The sequence below is a fragment of the Eutrigla gurnardus genome, assembly GCF_963514095.1.
Source record: "Eutrigla gurnardus genome assembly, chromosome: 14".
Taxonomy (NCBI): domain Eukaryota; kingdom Metazoa; phylum Chordata; class Actinopteri; order Perciformes; family Triglidae; genus Eutrigla; species Eutrigla gurnardus.
In genome coordinates this window covers 8,718,436-8,740,504 of record NC_139937.1, presented here as the reverse complement: position 1 = coordinate 8,740,504, position 22,069 = coordinate 8,718,436, and the positions used below count along the sequence as shown (strand labels likewise).

Genomic DNA, 22,069 nt, shown 5'->3' with positions numbered 1-22,069 from the left:
GCTTTCTCGTGTCACTTTTCTCCCTTCAGATCTGCTGTGTTTGATTTCCTTGAGTTGTGTGTTCTATTTTAAGGTGTTCAGTTGCTTTTCTCTTCCATCCTGCTTTCCTATCGCCTGCTCTTCTCTTTAGTGCCACCGCTGCATCACATTTGTCTATTCTGACCTTCCTGTTATTTGCTGCGTTTTTAGCGTCTCAGTATCAGGTGCAGTGAGTGACAGTTATTGGTCTGGTGTTAGTGGCTCAGGCGTTACCTCCCTTTAAGGCTGATCTCATTTCCTGCACGCTTCCTCTGTGGGGTTAACGGTTGGCAGGCTCATACACATCCTGTCTGAGGTACATGCTGTAGGAGGGAAAACAAAGTAGGAGCCATTGCTGTCATGGGAGCTAACAAGTGGAGGGAAGCATGTGTACTCTGGCATTTCACAGCATAATGTCCAATTAAGCCAATTGATTACAGATGTCATAAAACACTATGGAGCTATGATGATCATAAGTCTTCCTTAATTGTCCCCTAAAACCTGTCATTTCTCATTCTTGCTTCTCCTTCCCACAGTGGTTATGTGCCTGAGCCTTAGTTGAGCAGGAAAAGTGCAGGTAACATAATGTTTGCTTGATTATATGAGAGTTGTTATCTAATTTTGTAATCAAGCGTTCAACTGTGTACATCAACTGTGTAGTGTTTAGAACTTGGAGGGGAAAACGTGCATTTTCAAGTAAGTTATTTGTAGAGAGCTAACACTGATGCCATTAATTAATTTAGCTTGCACTGTCTAATGGCTTGAGAAGCCCATCCAAATGTTTTAGCCCAAGTGAAATTAACCTATTGTTGTATGTTGTTTTGAGAGGCTGTAGCTTAAGTGGAAAAAGCAGTGGGAAAATAGACGGTGCAGAGCAGACTGATGATGTTCCTCCAAGAACAGAAGGTACACACACTAGTGGTGGTAATGTTTCCCATGTTGTGTTGACGTTTGAAAATAGAATTGGGTCTTAAAACCTGTATCTCTTCAGAAGACATGATGAACATAAGTTGTAGGATTATTGCGTTAGTAGACTTTTCTAGAACGTATGTTTGCCCTACTTTGAGTCACTGTGTGTGCCAGACATATGGAACTCTGTGTTCTACCTCACAGGTACTGTTCAACTAAATGTTATTAATAAGTAAGTTATAAGAAGCAGGGACGTCACATAATATTAAACATGTCTACTCACTTCGACTACAAAACATGCTGCTCCTGTTTTTTTTCTTGAAGCTGATTCTACATCTGAAGCTCAATTCATGAACCAGATAGCGGCTTGCGAGAATAAGACCGGATGTTGGACAGAGCTCAACACAGAGGTTTTATGCTCTGTTCCCTCTTCCGAAATCTCTTTCTCAATGGTTGATAGAATGACTGTGAAGCCGGCCTAGACTGACAGAAAGTGTGACAAACTGCCTTAGAAAATAATACAATCCCTTTACCTGGCATTAGGTCCATACCACATAATGACTGAAATCAACTGAGTGACAAATGATTTATTAAATATTTGATTTAATAAAACTCAACTCTATACAGTTCCTACGGAATAACATTCATAGACAAGTCAAACCTTTTTACCCTTACCATGCAATTCCATACCATCCAATATGTATGGGCTCATTTTAGTTAACTTTCAATCAACCCAATGTGTGATTCAGACATTTATGATCACTTGTGAGGGCCGTTAAAGGAAAGCTCAGCTCAGACCTCCTTCCTGTTTTGTGTTTACTAGTGAGACTTTAATGTTATATATCATCAGAGCCCTGTACAGTGCAATATACCATTTGCACTATAATGGTATGTCCCAAAGTCTTTGATTTTCCTGTCTGGCAGACTGACTGGGGGCCCAGAGCAGAGGGAAAGGAAGTGTGATAAACTGTCTATGGAAAACATAGGGGGCCCCTGTCTGACCACTGTATCTGGGGTTAGTAACCACAGACAAAGATGGAGGGAAGCAGATAGGGAGACTGTTCACTGCAAGGGTGTATTGGGCCGACCCAGCTCTGGATTCTATGTGTTGTTTTTTCAATAAAGAAAAGACGCATTTCCTTCCTTATGACTGGTTTAAACACACGTTAAATAGTCACACACGCACACACTTTGTGTGTGCAGAAATGCATGGTTCCCTGAGGATGAAAACTAGTGACAATGGCGGTCCCCTGTCTTTTAATTTCCACTAGAGCCACCAGCAGGTAAAAATTCATCACTTATCCTGTGAAATTAGCCTACCTCGAAATCTACAATGTATGACATGAAATTTGTTTTTGATTATGTATCCTAAAGACGTTTCTGTTGAGCTCCTAGTGTGGTTGACATTTGTGGATTTCAGTTTGATGTCTTGACAACTATGGGATTGACTGCCATGTAATTTGAAACAAACATGCATGACTAATGCAACCACCATCAGTCTCAGCTGAAAGCATGTCTACACGCTAAAATATGCACATAACATGAGCATTTTTGGTATTGTCATTGTGATTGATGTTAGCATTTTGCTCAAAAGCCTCTTCAAAGCATGCCTAGCAACCACTAGCATTGCTATAAGCACTTAGTCTTATTTTTATTAGCCTATGTTAAATCATCAAAACTACAACAACATCTCAGCTTTAAGAGCTATAACAAAAAGTGGTCACCAAATATAATTATTACCTGATGTATGAGCAAAAATATGGTCAATAAGATATTGCAAATGAAAAGACTTTTGTCATGAAAATATGTGATGTTAAATTAAAGAAAATAAGTAAGTCAGATCAGTTTGGACTGAAAAGTCAAAAAAAGGAAACCACATAATTGCAGATTGTAAGTACACCTATTATTACTGTTGAGAGGTGGTTTCTATCCAGGGCTGTTGGGGGGTGCGAGGCCCTGTGCCCATGACATGATAAGCCCTTCTCCTTGACATGCATACGCATGAATCACCGACACATAGCTATTCTAGTTTTAGTCTGGCCCAGCTCAATGAGGTTTCCATGAGGGGTCTTCAGGGGGCAAATTTTTGCCTTGCGTTACTCGCACAAGTACGAAACAAAGCCGAGAGGGGGGGGGGGGGGGGGGGGGGCAAAATTCAGAGAAAATAGTAGCACATTTTTAAGAGAAAAAAAATCACAAATTTAGAAGATTATAAAGTTGCAAATAAACAAGAAAAAAGTTGTAAATTTACAAGATTATAGAGTCGCAAATTTACTAGAAAAAAAGTTGCAGATTTACGTTCACATAGTTAGTTGTATGCAATGAGACTTGTTTATTTTTATGAAATCCTACTAGAAAATGATTTCTAATGTCGAACATGTACATATAGCTGATAGAAACAAGCCTCATGCTATACTATACAATGAATCAATGAACACCCACAGCATGACAATTTGGCCCATTTCAATAAAATCAACAATAACCATGAACAGCCATCACCCTAAGGGCCTGAGGCGTTGTCACAAGTTGTGATATATTAATTAGAAAAATATATGCGTAGCTGCTAGGCCAGCATAAATGTCCGTTGTGTCCATGATAGCATCGTCATTTACGGTACAAAAATACTAAAGCAAGCTGACAAAGCACAATAATTTAATCAGAATACATTTCCGACTTTTTTCCTCATAAATTTGCAATTTTTTTCTCTGAATATTGTCCCCCCTTTCTATTTTTCCTACAATGGCCCTAACACACCAACGTAGTGGAAGTCCCAGATACGCCCGGAAACCAAACATCGTCTTGACTGAGTTCATAACATCACCCAGAGGTACTGAAATTCACTGAGCTGTGTGTAGAGAAAATACAGGCAGAGGGCGGGCTGTCTGCAAATACAGACTCCACCACACACTTGGTGGGTGATTAGTGGTGATTTATGGGGATTATTTTTGTTATCAGTCTATATATTGAAATTGTTGCTTTTAATACCTTTGGCCACTAGGTTGACAGTTCGATCCCCTGCTCCTCCTGTCAAGTGTCCCTGAGTGAGACACTGAACCCTTAAGTTTCTCCCTTGGCACTTCACAACAGCTCCCTGTTCCTAAATGCCATTCGGCCAAGAACAGCCATAAAAAGAGGCTTAAGAAGACTTTAACTCAATAATTTAAAACATCTTTGCATTTATGGCACATTGCTCTCTTTGCATCTCAAGTCTCAAACGGCATTACCACCTGCAGCAAGCCACTTAACTATTAGCTAAAGGGCTTTGAAGCACACATGTGGAGGAGAGGTACTCCATACAGTGCATCATTCTTACACTGCTAGATTCTCATAACTGTAGTCCCATGTGTTCACGAGTCTGTTGAGTAACCATTCCACTTCTTTATTCAACCTTATATTACAGAGATTTCTTTGCATAACAATACAATATCCATTAATAATCTAATACAAGCGGAATGCTGTACATATACTGTGACATTAGATCTCTTACAATCTGGGACTATTTCTCCACAGAGCTTTACATATTGCATGAGTACATGTCCTGACCAAATTGTGATCATTTGTTCCGAACAGACTCAGTGGATTCACATGAATATGTAATTGTACCAGACATTAGGGTTGTCAAAGCTGTGTAACATGGTGGATCCTGAGATGCATACATTGTCCTGACCGCATGTTCTCACATGTACATACATGAGAAACAGCCAAGGAGAGCACGGACAGGATTGAAATCACACAATACAATGCTTACACAGTTAGTAGCAAACCATAATGCATTTTTAAGTTATTTACAGTGGTAAATGTGGAAATGTAACATTCGAGAACCCTTGGTGGTTTCAACTTCTAATTTGGACTCCAAAGTCACAGATATTTCCAATATATTTAAAGTTGAATACTTGAGTCGCAGTCGAAGGAGTTACGTGACAACAGACATTCAGATGTTACCATAAATGTGACAAATAGGCATAATTTACTGTTCGATCCATCCGGCTGTTTTCCTCTTTATCGTCATTTTCTTCTCCATTTTCATGCAGCATTCTTTGCAGATCTGCATGATAAAACACAGAGAGAGAGAGCAAGAGAGAGAGAGAGAGAGAGAGAGAGAGAGAGAGAGCAAGCATATACAAAGATGAATTCATGTAAATATGAATGCATGACTCTCATATAATGCAATGCAAGACAATGGTGGTTTAATTACAGTAGACCTAACAACTAGAAGAAAAGAACAACAACAGAGTCTAAGAGACTCTAGCGGTCCCTAGAGGTTGTGCTGCTCTTTACATCAGCAACAGCAAAACCGTAACCACCTGACTGCCATCCTCAGCAGCCTGCACTGTTGCTTTTGGACTGAAAGCCTTAAACAAAGGACCAACTTGGCCTGTAGGGGATCTGCAGCTCATGGTCTGTCTGTCTGAGAGTCCCACATGGTGCCTTCACTGTTAAACATTATCAAACAGTGCACATACTTGTATTGCATCTGCTCTAAAGACCATTATCTAGAGACAGGAGTTCTCCAAGATAAAGACTTTTGCTATTCTGGGAAACTCAACATGGGATCTTTACTCAGCATGTTACAAAGTGTAAAGCCTGTGTCTGAATCTCTCTATGTGAAATGAAATGAAAATGGCCTCATAAATCATCACTATTTAATACTATATCATTAAGCAGGAACTGACATATAAATCACTACAAAGTCTATAATATCCTCAGGGGGTTTGCACTGTCAGGCTGTCTGTCTACCAACATGTCAGTCTGGCAGACTGTACGTCTGGATCACTGTTATTATGAAAATCATCACATTTAAAAGGCTATGGTATTTTAAATATCCAAAATTGAAAGGTAGTGTCTTCCCGGATATGTTTTACGTACAGTGTATTTTTAGACTGGAGGATATACTGACTACATATGTGTGTCTTACTTATAAATTCCATGTAAACCATGTGAGTGGAACTAAATACAAATAATCAATAACATATAGAGCATATAGATACAGACTTACAAATGGAAATGGAACTTGAAGGTGAAGTAACTCTTAACAGCAAACATGATTAGTCTGGTAGTGAACTACAGCATCATCTGAAGAGGACTCATGGCCAAATATGGTGGTTTAAGATTATATTTTGGAAGTCATCAAACCTAAATAGAGTCAGGTATTAGAGATGTATGCTTAGAACAGCAAATTAGACCAAATTACCCAGCAGACATGTTTTTCATACGTCGGTCAGTCAGACAGTGTATCAGCATGTGTAGTTGTGACTCACCATAACAAATCTGGAGTTTCACACACAAACACAAACGCAAAAAAAATGGCCTACTTTAATGTGCAAAAACGTATAAATAGCCTGTTTATTCTTGTCGTCAAAATGAACAATTGTTCACAGTTCATTGTAACGGCCTATCTTATCAAACGTGAAAAATCCTCAGCTTTTATCGGAATTGTGACGCAACAATACGGCAGAGTGAATTTTATTGTCCAGAAAATGTGTGCATGGTCATCTCAGTACAAGCTTTGTTCATCATCTTTGTGGTCCCACGGGACCAAGAATAGCCCGACACATGGTTTCTTACTCACATGAGTGTAAACAAGCAGAAACAATAGCAGGCACCAATCCACACAACAACAAGTCAGCTCATGCAATGATGAAGTGAAGAGGAGAGAGGGACAATAATAAGTGTGTGTAGAAAAAAAAAGATGTCTAGTGACGGGAAACCTTAAAGACGTTAAAAATAAGCCTGCCTCTTCCCCTACATTCCATTTTCACTACCCCAATCTGCTCTTTTTCAACTCATTTTGCTGCCTCACTTTCTCTACACCCCCCCTTCAATTCTTTCTTTCTGTCAGTCTCTGTCTCTGCCTCTCTCTCTCTCTCTCTCTCTCTCTCTTTCTCTCTCTCTCTCTCTCTCTCTCTCTCTCTCTCCCTCTCCCTGTCTCTGCCTATGAGCAGACAGGCAGAGACAGGGAGACTGTTGTTGTGCTTGCAGTCTGACACTATCAACTCATAAATCCCTGTCAACAGCTTGTATGCCCCCCCCCCCCTCTCTCTCTCCCCTCCCTCCCTCTCTCCCTCAACAGTTAAAGGAGTGGAGGAACCCAATGACCTGCCTGTGGGGGTTTGACTGGCACAGCCACACAGACAGACACATACGCGTCTCGGTAAAAGAAACACATACAGAGGTATGGATGTGCGACAGACAGACAGACAGACAGACTGTGCGACAGACAGACAGACAGACAGACAGACAGACAGACAGACAGACAGACAGACAGACCGACAGACAGACAGAGGCATGTTTTTATGATTCCACCTCCCTCTGTCTCCTTGTCTCTCTTTCTCCCTGTCTTTCCCCCAGGCGATGTTTGCCGGCAGACAGTCATCACTGACAAGTGCTTCCTGTGGTTGGGGGTAAACACCTGGGTAATGAGGCCACGCTGCACAGCAAAGCCCCCTCCCCTCACTGCACGTGACACATGCAGGCATATAGGGGCACACATAGTCATGCATTCACATACATGCACAGCAATCTTGCAGAAACACAAGCACAGACGTGCATGCACATAAACACACACACACACACACACACACACACACACACACACAGACAGCCACACATGCTCGGCTCACACTGCCAAACAAGCAGTGAGCCAACCCAGCCATGTCAGCCAAAACTCAATACCCAGACTGACTGCAGTGTTGAAGGCACGCTGTAGTGAGCCGAGGTGAGGGGGAACCAACCGAAGTCGAGCTTCTTCCTCTCCTTCACCGTAACTAATGGTTTATTCTCCAAACTTAGAAACAAATCCCGCTCAGAGTGTTGTCAGTGGGAAGTTAAGTTTGAACAGTTTGCAGTACGTCTAAATATCCTGACTGACTGCAATGCACAGTTGTGCTGGGGTGAAGAGAGCTACTGCAGTGAAGGTAGAGCTGTCAGTCTGACTGCAGTGTTGTCAGTAATGCTGGGGGAGGGGGGGGGACCTCTTAGCCTTATGTCCCTTATGACATGATAATCAATCTATAAGTGGCAACATAGGGAACTTAATATGAAGTTATAATGTTTTTGTCACACATCTGCCCTTTTACTCATCTTTTGTATTCTAGGCTAAAACATCCCCGGTATGCGTACTGGACACACAAATATGATACTGATATCAATCTTCTCATGTGACTGTGGATTTGAAACACAGTATGCTCTTCTAAAGCTCTTCTTTTCTTCTTCATATCCCTCTCATTTGTTGGAAAAAAAATCTTTATTCTGCTCTTGTTCTGTACAATGTACTGTTATCCAAACCAAGTAGCTTCACAACAGAATTATATCTCTCTCTTCCACTGCCTGAAAATACTGTGTACATATCAAAGCATCAAGAGTGTTCCGTGTCGAAAGCACTACAGTTCAAGTGATTCACTCAAGAGTCATCGCATTGTGTTATCTGTGGACAGTACGGCGCAGCCTGCATCGTATGTGTCATGAGAACAACAGGGAAGCCTGCAGTGAATCATCAGCCCTGCCAGAGTGAGCAGACAGCTAGAAAAGCCTTGGAGCACTTCAAAGTTTTGCAGAGGTTTTACTGTCCAACGGATCTCAGTAAGGTTTTTGTGTTAAGCATTACTAACTTTGGCAAAACACTTTGTATACTGTATGTACTTCTGTGTGCACACATGTGGCAATGTCTCCATGTGTGTGTGTGTGTGTGTGTGTGTGTGTGTGTGTGTGTGTGTGTGTGTGTGTGTGTGTGTGGCCCACACATGTCTTTGCCTGCAAAGGAAATGGCTGACAGTGAAAAATGTGACCAATTCTAATTTTAATTGCCAATGAAAAAGAAGGCCTCAATATTTATGGGTTCTGTCCAATGAATTGACGAGAAGGGTTTAGGCATGAAAGCATATTCCTTATCACAATTAAAAAGTGCTTTAACATGACTGCAGCCCTTTGAAGTTTGATTAGCAGTAATATTGGACAGATCAGCCCTGGCTTCGAACAATGGAAACTGAATGGGAAAATATATGATTTAACAGAGCCAAAGGTAATGCTTCCCTTCCGTTGTCTCTTTTTTTTCCCCCCTTGAATTAGCCCCATGCTATTTTTTTTATTTTTTATAGATTTTCTTGTGTGGAACCATTTTTTTCTTTCTTTTCAACATTAAATTACTTCACGTGTACATGAAAAAATATGCTTGGAGTCCAACCTAGGGACTTGATTGGAGGGATCAAAGAAGAAAGGAACAGAAAAACTAATTTGACAGCCCAGTTTGGGATCCTTTTTTAAAGCATTTGAAGCCTGGAGTGAGAGAAAAATATCTTTCTGGTTGTACATAAGGCAGAGCTGCTGAAGGACTCACAATGAGTTTTGATAGCATCTTGATTGTGAGGATCTTACACCATATAGAAACTGTGTGTACAGGCCATCTACACATACAAACATAGGGAAAGATACATTCAGACAAATACAAATGTGTAATTCCACCAGTCCTTACATAAGGGCATATAAACCCATGGGAAGTCACTGGGCCGCAACAGAGAGCTGTGTAATTAGATAGAATAAGAGGAGACATAAAGAGAGAGAAAGAGAGAGATAGCCTAACCCCAGGCACAGAAACGGAGAGAGAGAGAGAGAGAGAGAGAGAGAGAGAGAGAGAGAGAGAGGGAAGGAAAGGTGACAAGGTTGAGAAAAATCCTCCCATGTTAACCCAAAAGAGAAAAAAGAGAGGAACTCGGAGGGCAAAACAGCAAACAGAGAGCAGCTGCTGAGGATTTATGTGCTGTAAATAATTCATGTAATCAGCTGTAGGAGCAGAGAGACGGAGGCACAGACAATAAGATGGAGAGATGAGCAAAGACAGACAGGTATTGTACATTGTAATAGAGAGAGAAAGAGAGAATGTAACACTTATCCTGTTGTCCTGTCTAGACAGGTGATCCCCCCCTCCCTGAAACTCTCTCTGCCACACCTGAAAACACAATAACTGCGTTTATATGTATTATTCTCCAGTTTCATGCACAGTTTCAGATTTCTGCTTCCACGTTATGAACGCCAACCAATTGAAACTGTATCTCCTTTGAACTGGTTGTCTGTTGGACATAATGCTAGGACTTTACTAGTCCTCTTAAAGGCTTGTGTATGTGTCTATAACCGGATGAGTGTATAAGCCCTATGAAGACACCTAAATGTTTAATTTCAAATACTATTGCATGTGTTAGCGCCAACTACTGGAGGCCTACATGGTGCTTGTGCAGTAACGTGTGGGAGTGTGCAAAGAAGGTACAGTGTTGCTGTTTCAGAGCAAAATGTTTCACACTTCTGGTGTTTACTGAAAGAACATCAGTGAGCTATACTTCCTGGTATGGCTGGGTGCACAGGCCTCCAGTTTTGACTTTTACCACACACCACAACTCAGTGAGAAATGAAACACAATGGCTGACTCCACTAATAATTTATATATGTACTTATTGTAAGTCGCTTTGGACAAAAGCGTCTGCTAAATGACCTAAATGTAAATGTAAATATATGTATATACTGTTTCGTATGCTGATTACAAATATCCCTGCAGGCAATATTCTGAATATTTTCATTGAAGCTGAAATGATATAGAGTGCAAAACCCCAACAGCAAACATATTACATATGTAACAGCAATTACATAGTAATTACAGCTCTCTCTGAGTTTTCTTCAGGTTGGGTAAATGCATGTATGAGAGCCATATTTAATGTATGTATTATCAAACCTTGTGTAGAATTAATCAAACTGTCTTCTTCTAATATATTATTTAGTCTCTCACTCGCAGCGCATCTGTGCAAAGATCTGACGGTTGTGGCGGAAGTGTTTTAAATCATAAGATTTGGGCTAAGATACAAGTTTTTAAGGAAGTACTGAGCATATGACTGTATAAATGACACACAGGTTATACTTTTCCGTTTACTTCAATTCATCAAGAGCGTTACTTCCTTTCCCGCCCTTTTTGGGGATTACTGTTTACCGTTGAGTCATGCGAGAAAAACTTTTCTTCAAATATTCAAGGAAACACATGATGATTTCTAAAAAAGCAACATAAACATGTACAAAATGCCATTCCAGGTAAAAAAATATATCTTTTTTTTTAACCAGTCACATCTGATTAGATAGTCTGACTCCTAAATTATGTCATCACTTATCTTTCTCTCCCCAAATTCACCCTCCACTATAAAAATATGGTATACAGATTAAATCATTAAGAAACACATGCGAATAACAAACTCATTGCACTCATTCTTTGCTCAGTTACACACTCTTGACGCCCAGGAGCTTTTCGAGAAGATGCTGATCAACAAATTCTCATGGGTTTGGTGGACTGGACCAGAGCCAGTGGAAATTGCAAACAAACACTGGAGCTGCTGACTCTGACGCGAGTGCAAACAACCTCAAAGCCCTCGTTCTCACACATCACATCTGTGTGTGAGATTGTGTATGTGTGGATGTGCGTGGAAGAAAGTGGTAGAAAGTGAGAAAGCGATTGCGTGCGTGTGACTGTAAGGCCTAGAAGGCGTTTCAAAGGCATTACAGCATGAGATTTATGAGGGCATTCGCAGTAACACTGGCAATTAAACAAAGATCTCAGCTCCTGTCAAAAGTTCATATTAGGTCTTACTGTGGCGAGAGTGTAGGAGGGGGGAGAGAGAGAGAGTGTGTGTGAGGGAATAGGGGTAAAGAAGGAGGTGAGACTGGCGGGCCAAAGAGAAACACAAAGACATTGAGAAAAAGAGCCAGAGAGTAGAGGACACAAACAGAATTATTTCAGAAAAAGGGGGGAGAGAGAAACCTCCTATGACAGGCCAAAGGCGAGAAAGGACACAACCAACAATTCAAAGAGCAACCAGAGAGAAACTGTTACCAGCTCTCCCCTAACCTCCCATCTCTCCGCCCCATGGTTTCAGCAGCCAAGCCCTCACCACATTATGGGCCCTGGACTTTTTTTTTTTTTTATAATGGCTGGGTGTGTTCTGATCCTGCACTAAAGTCATCTGCAGTTAAATCCCATTCCTAATTAGTGGTGGGAACCAAAATGAAAAAAGGGAACTAAGGAGATCGGTTGAGGAACAATTAAACATCAGTGAGGGAAAAATATTTCACATCATTGGGCGTGATGATGCCACATAAGGCCCATAATTTGTACTGATGATGTGAATTTCAACTGATGATGATCACCTAAGGTGAGTCTACTTAATACAGTATAGTTGCAGCTTAAAGGCAGAGTAGGTAATTTGGAAAAACCATAGAGACTTTGACTTTGAATGCATTCCCAAACCGAGAAAGTCCCGCCCCCTTCATTCAGACCTCTGTTCACAGCCGCTCCACTAGAACTCCACATGAGGGCTCGAGATGGTCAGAGTGCAATCAGGAAGTAAGCATTGACAGACAGTCCAATTACTTTCTCCGGCCCAACTTTTTTGATTGGACAGGGGTTTAACAGTCCTGCCATGGCCACAGATGGCATTTTTTATTTATTTATTTTTTATGTCAGAACATTTAATTCATTAATTGCTATTGGTATGTTACAAGGATTTCAAATAATATGACAGAAAGTGTTTCTGAATAGAATCACCTACTCAACCTTTAAACTTCAAAATGTCTATCAAGGTAATGCTTATTTCACATAAAACTAAATATAGGGAGGAACATCAGTGGAATGCATCAACTGAATCTTAGCTTTGTAACAATGTTGAAACTTGTTTTCTATTAGGAAGTCTTGCAAAGGTTGAATACAATGTGGGGCGATACTGATGCAGGAATCACTATTTTTAGAAAGCGCTGACATTTTTAGTGAATTTCAATGCTTCCCAAGGTCCTATTGCAGAACATAAAGCTGTGGGGTGTGTGGGACCACTTCAAACAGAATGTCCCAATCAAAACGGGTTGTCTAATGACTAAAAAAAAAAAGCTAGTCATCAGAATTCCTGTAACAACTGGAGATTGGGAGTTTTCTGCTAACAGATGTGGTGAGCAATGCTTTGAAGTCGAGAAACGTGTCGAAAAACATAGAGTAATCGTATTGTAACGTGCAGTACATGATGTCAAATGGCATTCCTTTTTCTTAATTCAGATCACATTTTGGTCGTAAGTATGTGTTCTTTCTTACAGCAGATAAAACACACTGAGAACCATATGCACACTGGCCTGTACAGGGAGCTGATGTGAATAATCTTAGGAATGACAAATGTAGAGGTGTCAGTGATGAAGTATGCCATTTTAATTGTATGTTTATAGACTGGCATACATGGAACTGAGAGATCAGTAAATTATGTGAGGATTAAAGGTTCCACTTTTAATGAGATGTAGTGGTATAAAACCGAAATAGGAAAATTCACACTTATTCACACAGACACTGTTTTAATTGAGTATCTGTATCTGTAAAAAACACTTTCACTGAGTGCTGAGAAGCATCTCATTCTTCAAAAGTGCAACATTACAACTTTAGAGCATATGATTGAGGAATTGCCTCCATGTGGCTCTCAACATGGCCATGGCTGAGCCGGCAAGAGTTTCTGAGTTGTTAACCTACCGTACATACTCAAATGTCCCACAATGCAGAGCGTCTGGGTGCCTGGAGAACAGATTTTGAACCAGGCAAATGCTGTTAATATATCGTTTTATGACATTTGGTTTTGTTTTCATGCAAGGAAATAAAAGTGGAGATTGCCAATATGTGGTCAGTTTATCCAAATATTTGTTTGGAACCTAGATGCAATCGTTTACAGGGATGTGACAGAGCCTTGAAACTGGTGCAACCATTGCATGAGCATACTTCAGTGTGAACATTCTGGTAAAATAAAATGCATAACAACAGGATAGCAACTAATATACCCAGATTTCTCAGTTCACAGTACACTCACAATATTCTACCTTTTATTGTGGTTGCTGCCCAAACAGCGTAGATCTACTGACACTATGATGGGATTAATATCACATTATTCCATTGTGTGTGGGCTCTGAGATCAACATATGCCCAGGCAGCAAAACCTAACAGAACATGTGTTCATTTGCTTTGAAATTTGCACCGTTCACTTACAACCACTCACGTATTTCTTTATTTCTTCATTAGACACTCGTTATGACTGAAACCTTCTTCATAGGTTGGATTTTGTACCATGACAAACGGAGCTAAAAACATCATGGAACCAACCATGGAAACGATAGAAAAAATAAAAATTAATTGACTGTTACAAATGTAATGTTTTGTTTCATTACCACTGGATTTACTTTTTTTGTAGCAAAATACTAAAATGTTGACTGACTGCACATCTCTGTACTTTAAAATGTATGTTTTCATCTCAGGCACATTTGAGCTTGTGACACTGTTAATTCAAAAGCAGGCTGTAGGATGCGGCACAGTAATGCAGGAATCTGTCGGTCTGCTGCAGACAGTGGCAGCAAACTCATGTCTGTCTCATATTAACTGACCTATGCTGGTAGCATGGATTTAGCTTTTAAATGATTGTGAGGCAACATAATCAGTTTGTAATTATGGGTCGCTGTTGGTCCTGAAGTAAAATTCATCACATTACTTGTCTTTTCTTGCTGCTCCCTCTCTCTGTCTGATAGTTTTCTCTCTCTACGCGAATGCTCTTGTCAACACAGTATTTCTCAGTGTCATGTTAGAAGCCAAATGTGCTGACTCGCAGCACGGTCGTGATGTCAACACGCTGGAATGCGTCTCCATCTCTAGAGGGGGTGGAAGGGCGAGTGTATATTTGATTGATTGACAGGTGGCGAGTCAGGCCACTGAGTGGTGGAATGTGTTCTGAAAGAAAGCAGAGAGGGGGGAGGGGGGGGATTATGACTGATTGACGGTACCCACTGAGCAATTAGAGTGAGATTAATTGGTCGGTTGTCACTTCATTGGACCGTTATTAGCCTAGCCGCTCCTCTGTGGAAACCATTTAAATGTGAGCTAATTGGCGTAATTGTTCTGAAGACGACAGAACTCCTGTGGTATTACAGAACACACTTCCTCGGTGGGTTAACAATGAACTAAATGGTAATTGATCAAGTGTTGCAATTCAGAGAGTGGAGGCAGCCGCAGTGAGAGAAAGTGATGAAAGACAGCAGGAAGGGAGAAAGGAATAAAAGAAATACTGTGTGTGTGCACGTGTGTTTGTCTGTGTGTAGAATATGAGTGTGGATGTTCGAACAGCATGAAGTTGAGGTCATGGAAACTTAACCGCCTGTGTATTTTGGCCTGTGGATTAGCCAGGACATGCCTCCACTGGCTGGAATGCTTCACATACACACACACACACACACACACACACACACACACACATGAGGGCAGTGTTTGAAATGACCTTGTGAGGCTACTTCTATAAACCAGTTAAAAAGTTGATAGGATTTAAAAATGATCCATCCAAAGCATTAACACACATCACATCATATATTCTTGGAGCTGAAGCTCATTTTGTATTTATGATGTTACTAACTCACACACTTTAAATGCTGATACTGCCTTTTAATATTTAAATGTGTGTTAAACATTTGATAAATTGTGTATAATTAATGCAATGCTTCCTACAATGTTGTTTGAAAAAAAAAACCTGAGCATATATTTTTAAACCTCCCATATCTATATTTATTTTAGCTTGCCAGAGAATATTTACGCTGTGCAACATGCATATCAGGGAAGATCAGGAGGAGTCAGCCTCCAAAATAGGCTGTCATGGAGATTAGAAGTCAGATCAGATCAACAGCATTCAGGATTTTGCCCGAGTTTGCAATACGATTCATTAAAAAACATCAAATTATGTGACAAAGTGATAGATTGTTTTTCAGAGATGTGACATAAACCAATTAAGGAAAGTGTCTTTTTTTTCAAAATCTCCAAGATGATCAGCACGATAAACAAGCAGAAAAGCAGAAAATGTATTCACTTACATCCGCTGCTGAAAGGGGATGTTTCATAACTCCAGGTAAAGCAGCTTCTGTGCTGTGTTTACAACCAAAGTCAGACTGTTTCCAGAGATTCTGATGATCTAAAGAAGGTGCTGGGTGACAGCACATGCGTCAAACATTGTATCCAAGAGATGCAACTGAAGTGCTAAAATAAGTGCTGAGGACTGACAAGACTTCTACCAACAGTTCTTTTTATATAAAAATCTTCTCTTCAAACAACTATTTCAGCTTTGCATTCATCCTTCAGACTTACACATTTGCAAGACACGGAGCTAACTGGGTCCTTAGTTGAGTATGACTTAAAACCAAGTGTGACATGTTTCTAAATACATGTCTCTTAATGGGCCATATTGATACAGGATTACCAGGTAGGTGTGGGCAATGAAACCACTTAATTAGGTTTTCGTAAAACATCATGGTTAAAAAATAAAACAACACTTTGGGACAACACCGGTCTCGAACACTGCTCTCCTGGTTGAAAGTCCCGTGTTTGTTTGACCCACCCTCCCTGTGTGTGTTTTTTTCTTGAGTCTTTATACTATAATCACACATCCAAAGCATTTTCTCTGAATGTCTAATAGCAATAGATGCTCTCATACAGACATTGAAGGGTGCCTTGTGCATTGATATCAGACACACAGATACCAGACTGTTTTCTCTCATTTTTTGAGTAATTAATTAATTGATTACTGTCAAGATGTAGTGAGAATTTAAGCATATAACAAAATATTTTTTTAAAACAAAACCAACCCTTACATTAAGGGACTCTAAATTGCTGAACGTGTTTCCTGTCGAGTACTGAACGTCCCCTAGAAAGATTTTTTTTAAATTCACCCACCACCTGGAACGAATTACAGTAGGTTACAGTTGGACATATCTTTTCCCCAGTGCACAGGAAATGGCTTATTTCTCCTGAGTAGACCCTGCCCCAGCTAGGGAAGTGGCTAACCACATGAAGCTAGTGTGATCCGCCTGTTTACACACAATAATTTGCACAGGTGAGGGAGGCTGGGATGAATAGAGCAGAGCCTTGTTTAGTCCACCACCACTGGGGAATGGAGGTCCTTTGGAAAAAATTCTGAATTCATTTCATTCATTAATCCCAGCCTAAGATCTGTTCAGGTTTTAAATCACACGTGTAAAACAAATATTCTTACACAGATTTAAAAATAGAGTGTGGGATCTGTATTTTAAGTTTAATGATGCATGGTTGTGGAACTGTAGCTTAAAGTAACTTGGCAATATTAAAATTGCCTCTGGCAACATCTGTGAAATAAGGCAGTTACCACTTTCACCTTTTGTCCAATGAGTGAAATAATAGAGGTTGCTCAGAAGTACGAAGCCCTTGTCCCTTCAAATCAAAATATTTCTATTTTTGAGTTTGCTTTTTCCCCCATACTGTATGTCTGTGCAGATTTTAACCAGCTGTTCCAGACATATCAGCTGGATTGGACTGGAAATGAACCATTCTATAGCATGCATCCAACTATATTCCATCTGAGTAAATAAGTCCCATTCGAGTTGTGGAAAATAATCTTTTTTTGCAAAGGTAATTTCTCTCATGGAGCTATTTCAATCCTTGCCTTGTTTCTTTTCATGGCTTTTTCCTGTGGACAAGTGGTCAAGTGTGTTCATCTGGTCTGTTGTGCAGACTGCAAGACTCGTGATAATGTCGCGGAGCCGTCGCTGGCAGGGTGAAGATGCACAAAAGTGTCAGTCTGACCCAGTCGAATCGGCCTCGCAGCGACACTAAAAAGACAGACAAACACTTGTGAACACACTGGCACCCCTCCTGCAGCTCCTAATCATCCTTATATTTTGAGAGAGCAAAGAGCCTGGTTTCTAATCTTTCGTCTTCAACGTGTTCACAGTCAAATTCCATATATCTTTTTAGTCTGCAGCCCTTTAAATGCTATTGTAAACATATATATCTTCATTCTGCCTCTGTGATCTCCATCCTTTCATTCGCTCACTTGATTTCCATTATCTGAAGTTGCTAAAGTTCTCTGTCCATCTTTCACCTGTCCTCTGTCTCTCCATCCCTCCTCAAGGTTACTTTACTCCGACTTACTTATTCTTAATAACCTCCCATCCATCCACACTTCCTCCTGTGGATTTGCCTCTGTTACGAGGTTATTCAGACTTGTTTACAACTCCCCCGCCCGCTCCCTTCCTCCGATCCATCATTCGTCCATCATCATTGCTGATCGTCCATCACCGGTGCAGCCGTTCCGCCCTCTTTTTTCATCCGTCTTTAGTAGTGTTTATGCCTGCTTGACTCTCAGCCACGCTGTTTACTGACCGTCCTTGCTTTTTTTTTCGGACCACTCTCCTTCAACTCTTCAGCCTGTCCTATTTATTATAACTTCTTTCATCCTTTTCAATCCATCCATCCGTCACTACACTTTTTTGAAGCTTGCTATCTATAAAAATCACTACTTTCTCTTTCTTTCTTTCTTTCCATCCCTCCATCCAGCTCTTTCACCTTTGCAGAAAGTTAGGACACTATAATAAAGCTGCCTCTTTCATCATTGCTCTCTTCCTCCCCGCTTCTCTCTCTCTGTCTCTCTGTCTCTCTCTCTCTCTCTCTCTCTCTCTCTCTCTCTCTCCCTCCATCTATATATCTATCTATCTTAAACCAGTTATTTTAAGTTGTTTGGGTTTGTTTATCGAGCAATCCTCATCTTATCATCCCTTATTCCCTGTCGGCCCGGTTCTCCGTCCATCCCGTCTCCCCCTATCCACGTCTCTACTCTAACAGTTCATTTGCAGACTGTAAGCAGCTCCCTCTTTCTAAGATCATACACAGTCAAACGTTGTGGTCGATGCTTATTTATCTGCTAAGATGAAAGGCTGCTTAATAAATAAATAAATAAATATGACCACAACAAACCAGGCCAGACAGTCAACACCACCCCACACGATGGGACGGTGTGTGTGTGTGTGTGTGTCTGGGGGGGGGGGGGGGGGGGTGAACATATGCACCCACCACCCGGACAGCCGTCCATCCCACACTTCAGAATTTATTTTCTTCAGCTTTATTTATGCAGCGATTCCCTTCCGAAATCCGACGTTCACCCGTTCCTCTGACTGACCAGCTATCCTCGGTTTCTTTCTCAATAGTGTTGAATTTCATAAAACTGTAGCAAAAGACAGGCTGAGCGGCAGCAGGAATGAAAAAGACACACGGTTCAGGTAATAACAAGATTTTGCCTCAGTCGGTTTTGATTTGAGAAAAGGAAGAGTGTGTCAGAGAAACAGCAGGCACTCTCCTGTCTCGATTCCGTGCCAGATTTTTTTTGGAGAGAAGCGAGAGAAGGATAGAGACGCAGGAATGAAAGGAGAGGAGGGAGGAAAAAAAGCTGAACAAAGAGAGATGGAGACAGTGAATCACACCCCGTGCCAATAAAATGAAGTGAACTGACACAAAGAGACGGAGATACCATTGAGAAAACGAGTGCACTACAGAGGGAGACAGGGGAAGGGAGATGGAAAGGGGCGAGTGGGAGGGTATTACCAGTGAATGAATTTTTAATAGCATTGAGATCAGCCGTACCAAAAGCTTAAACAGAAATAAATGCCATGCCTACATAATTTAAAGCTATTTTATATATATAAAAAATGTATCTAGTATGTTTATTTCTTGTATCAGGATGGTTCTTAATCAGTCAGCAAACATGACAGTGTGCCAGTGTACCTGACACCACAGACAGGCAGGGACAGGCAGGCTTATGGGCAAATACAGCATCGCATGTCACTAACACCACGCACTCGCAGCCAGCTGATTACCCCAGGTGTCTGTATTCACACATGAGGAGCATTTGAATATTAAACTCCTCCAAAAACATGTGTCAGCCCTCGCCCGTCTGTCTGTCACCCTGCAACGCCCTGACAATAGCACAAGCACAATTAATGTAAAGCTGGGTGGATGTGCCAATTTACCCCCAATTTCCTGCTTACAGAATCCGACTTTTCCTTTCAAACGTGTATTTTTTTAGCATAATATATGAGGCGTGCCATTTTCCCTGCCAAAACGCATCTCCATATCAACGAGGGGTGTCCCAATTTGCCCATTTTGAAGCACATCCCAATCCCGTGCTGACTGTGAAACATTGTAATTTTAGCAGCTGTATTCAAATGTGCACAGCCACATGAAAAAGAGCACATTATATTTTGACGCTCACATTACATTTTCTTAGAATTATGTTTTCTTTCAGCACGTATATTTTTAAAAGAATGTTCTGAGGACATTCTTGCTTTCTTACAATGTCCAGGATTTGCTTTTGTGCAAGAGAATGGCCGAATACTAGGCAAGCTGGGAATCTTTGTATACAACTTCATTATTTTCTTTTTCTTCATTCTGCCAAAAGATACATTTGTCCATTTTGATTTGTATCAAAGTTGCACCGAACGGAGCCTGTGTGTTGATGTTTGCTCAAGTAAAAATGCAGAGTGATGTGATTAAACGTTCTGTACTGATGATTTCAATGTCCGTTCTTCATAATATAAGTATCAACTGACTACGGATATGCAATATTAATGATAGTCAACCTTATTGTTCCTATGTAAAGGCATTTCTCCCTCATCTAGTCTGTTTTATGTGACACTTTTCCCTCCCTCAGAAATCTGTATCGTCAGATCTTGCATGATGATAATATCAACATAGCATGATGCATAGTTTATTCAAAAAGACCCGTATAAAAAGATGTAAATAACTCTTCCATTGCTGATAGTAATTGCTTTCTGTGAGGCTGGAAGCTGTCAACAAGGAAGAATGCAAAACAAAAAAAACAACAACCAAAATAAATAATGGAGGCCTTATGAGTCAGTGGGGTGTCAAGAAAAGGGAAACAGGTATTCAGAAGCCTAAATCTGTAATAATCGCCTAAATTTTACCTCAGATTTTATTCCTTGTGTTTGTTTGTGTTGCACAATAATTGCATTGGTGGAAGTTGTTATTCAGTGTGCCTTTGAAGCAGCAGCTCATTTGTTTAGAATCAAACTTCCCAAGATAGTAAATTCTTGTGGAGTAGGTGGAATGAAATTGTGTGAACGCTGTCGTACAAGCACGCTGATTTTATTCACACTAATGGGCTTCGCAAACTTAAAAATGAAGAAACATTCATTCATTCACAGTGTGCCTGTGCATGTTTTTGTTCATCCACAGAATTAATGTAAGCGTGTATGTTCAAGTTAGCAGCGATTCTCTATTTCTCAAAGTTGAAGTAGAGCCAAAAGCAGAATGAGACCGAATGACAAGTCATATAAATGATGGAATTCAATCAATTTTTGAAGGGCAGGTTTGTCGGTGCGATTTTAATAAGTAAAACGGCTCAGCAGCCACTGCGAGTTTGGGTTTGGTTATTGTATTCTCGTTCCCAGGGAGATGAAATCATAATGCACCACACTGACCTTGTGCACAATATAATGAATCCAACTCTATTTAATTAACATACAATACTTCTGTAATCACAACAGCTGTCAGGTTTGTGGAACGGAAGAAAGACGCGAGACGGAGGAGAGAACGACTAAAAGAAAGATAGAGTGCACTTCTGTAAGCTTGCCTTTGTTTGTCCCATGGTTCTGCTTAAATCGAGGATTCTATTGTTGCCTTCAGGAATGATAAACACTAAACAGCTCTCTTTTCCCTCTCCCTCGCTGTACGCAGCCGTTCATCCATTCAACAAGATTTCCCTACTCTGCTGCAAAAGTTCTTTGGGCCAATCTCCCTCTCTCTCCCTTTGTTTCTGCCTGACTGTTGGCCTCTTCCCTTCCTTTCTCTCTTTCACTCTCCTTCGTGGACCCTGAATTACGTACTGACGTATTCTATATATTACCATGAGCCTTACTTAACTTAATTCGCTTAGCAGATTAACGTCATTATACTTGTATATTCACCTTAATAACCGCCATGGTGAAAGTAACAAAACATAGCAGTAATTAAGTAATAACAGGGCTTGCTAATCAACATCAAGCCATGCTGCATTCTGGGTCTTTGAGGGGCTAATCCGCCATATTTGTTGGCAGCGGATGTTTGTTTGCATATGAAGCAGAGCATACAGAGGGAAACTGTACGGTGGTAACACATTTAACAATATCATACAGAGGCAATAGTATTCCTTCCTGCACCTACTCCTATTATCAAGGGCACTCACAATGACTCAAATTAAAAGTCCCCATTAATCCGACAGTGTAATTCCTATTCAGCCTGAGTGTGGATTAGAGAACAGTG

General features: G+C 40.6%; 1 protein-coding gene across 3 annotated transcripts in view; it reads right to left on the bottom strand.

Moving 5' to 3' along the window:
- Nucleotides 1-3,537: 3,537 nt before the first annotated feature.
- LOC311023901 (uncharacterized protein) overlaps nt 3,538-22,069 on the bottom strand; it is a 92,718-nt gene continuing 74,186 nt past the window's right edge. For all 3 annotated transcript variants that reach the window (XR_014598256.1, XM_084026011.1, XM_084026012.1), the window contains one exon: nt 3,538-4,972. Coding sequence is in view for 2 of the 3 variants with exons in the window: in XM_084026011.1 (XP_083882137.1) it covers nt 4,866-4,972 (107 nt within the window). In the remaining variant the exon portion in view is untranslated. The remainder of the gene's footprint in view (nt 4,973-22,069) is intronic.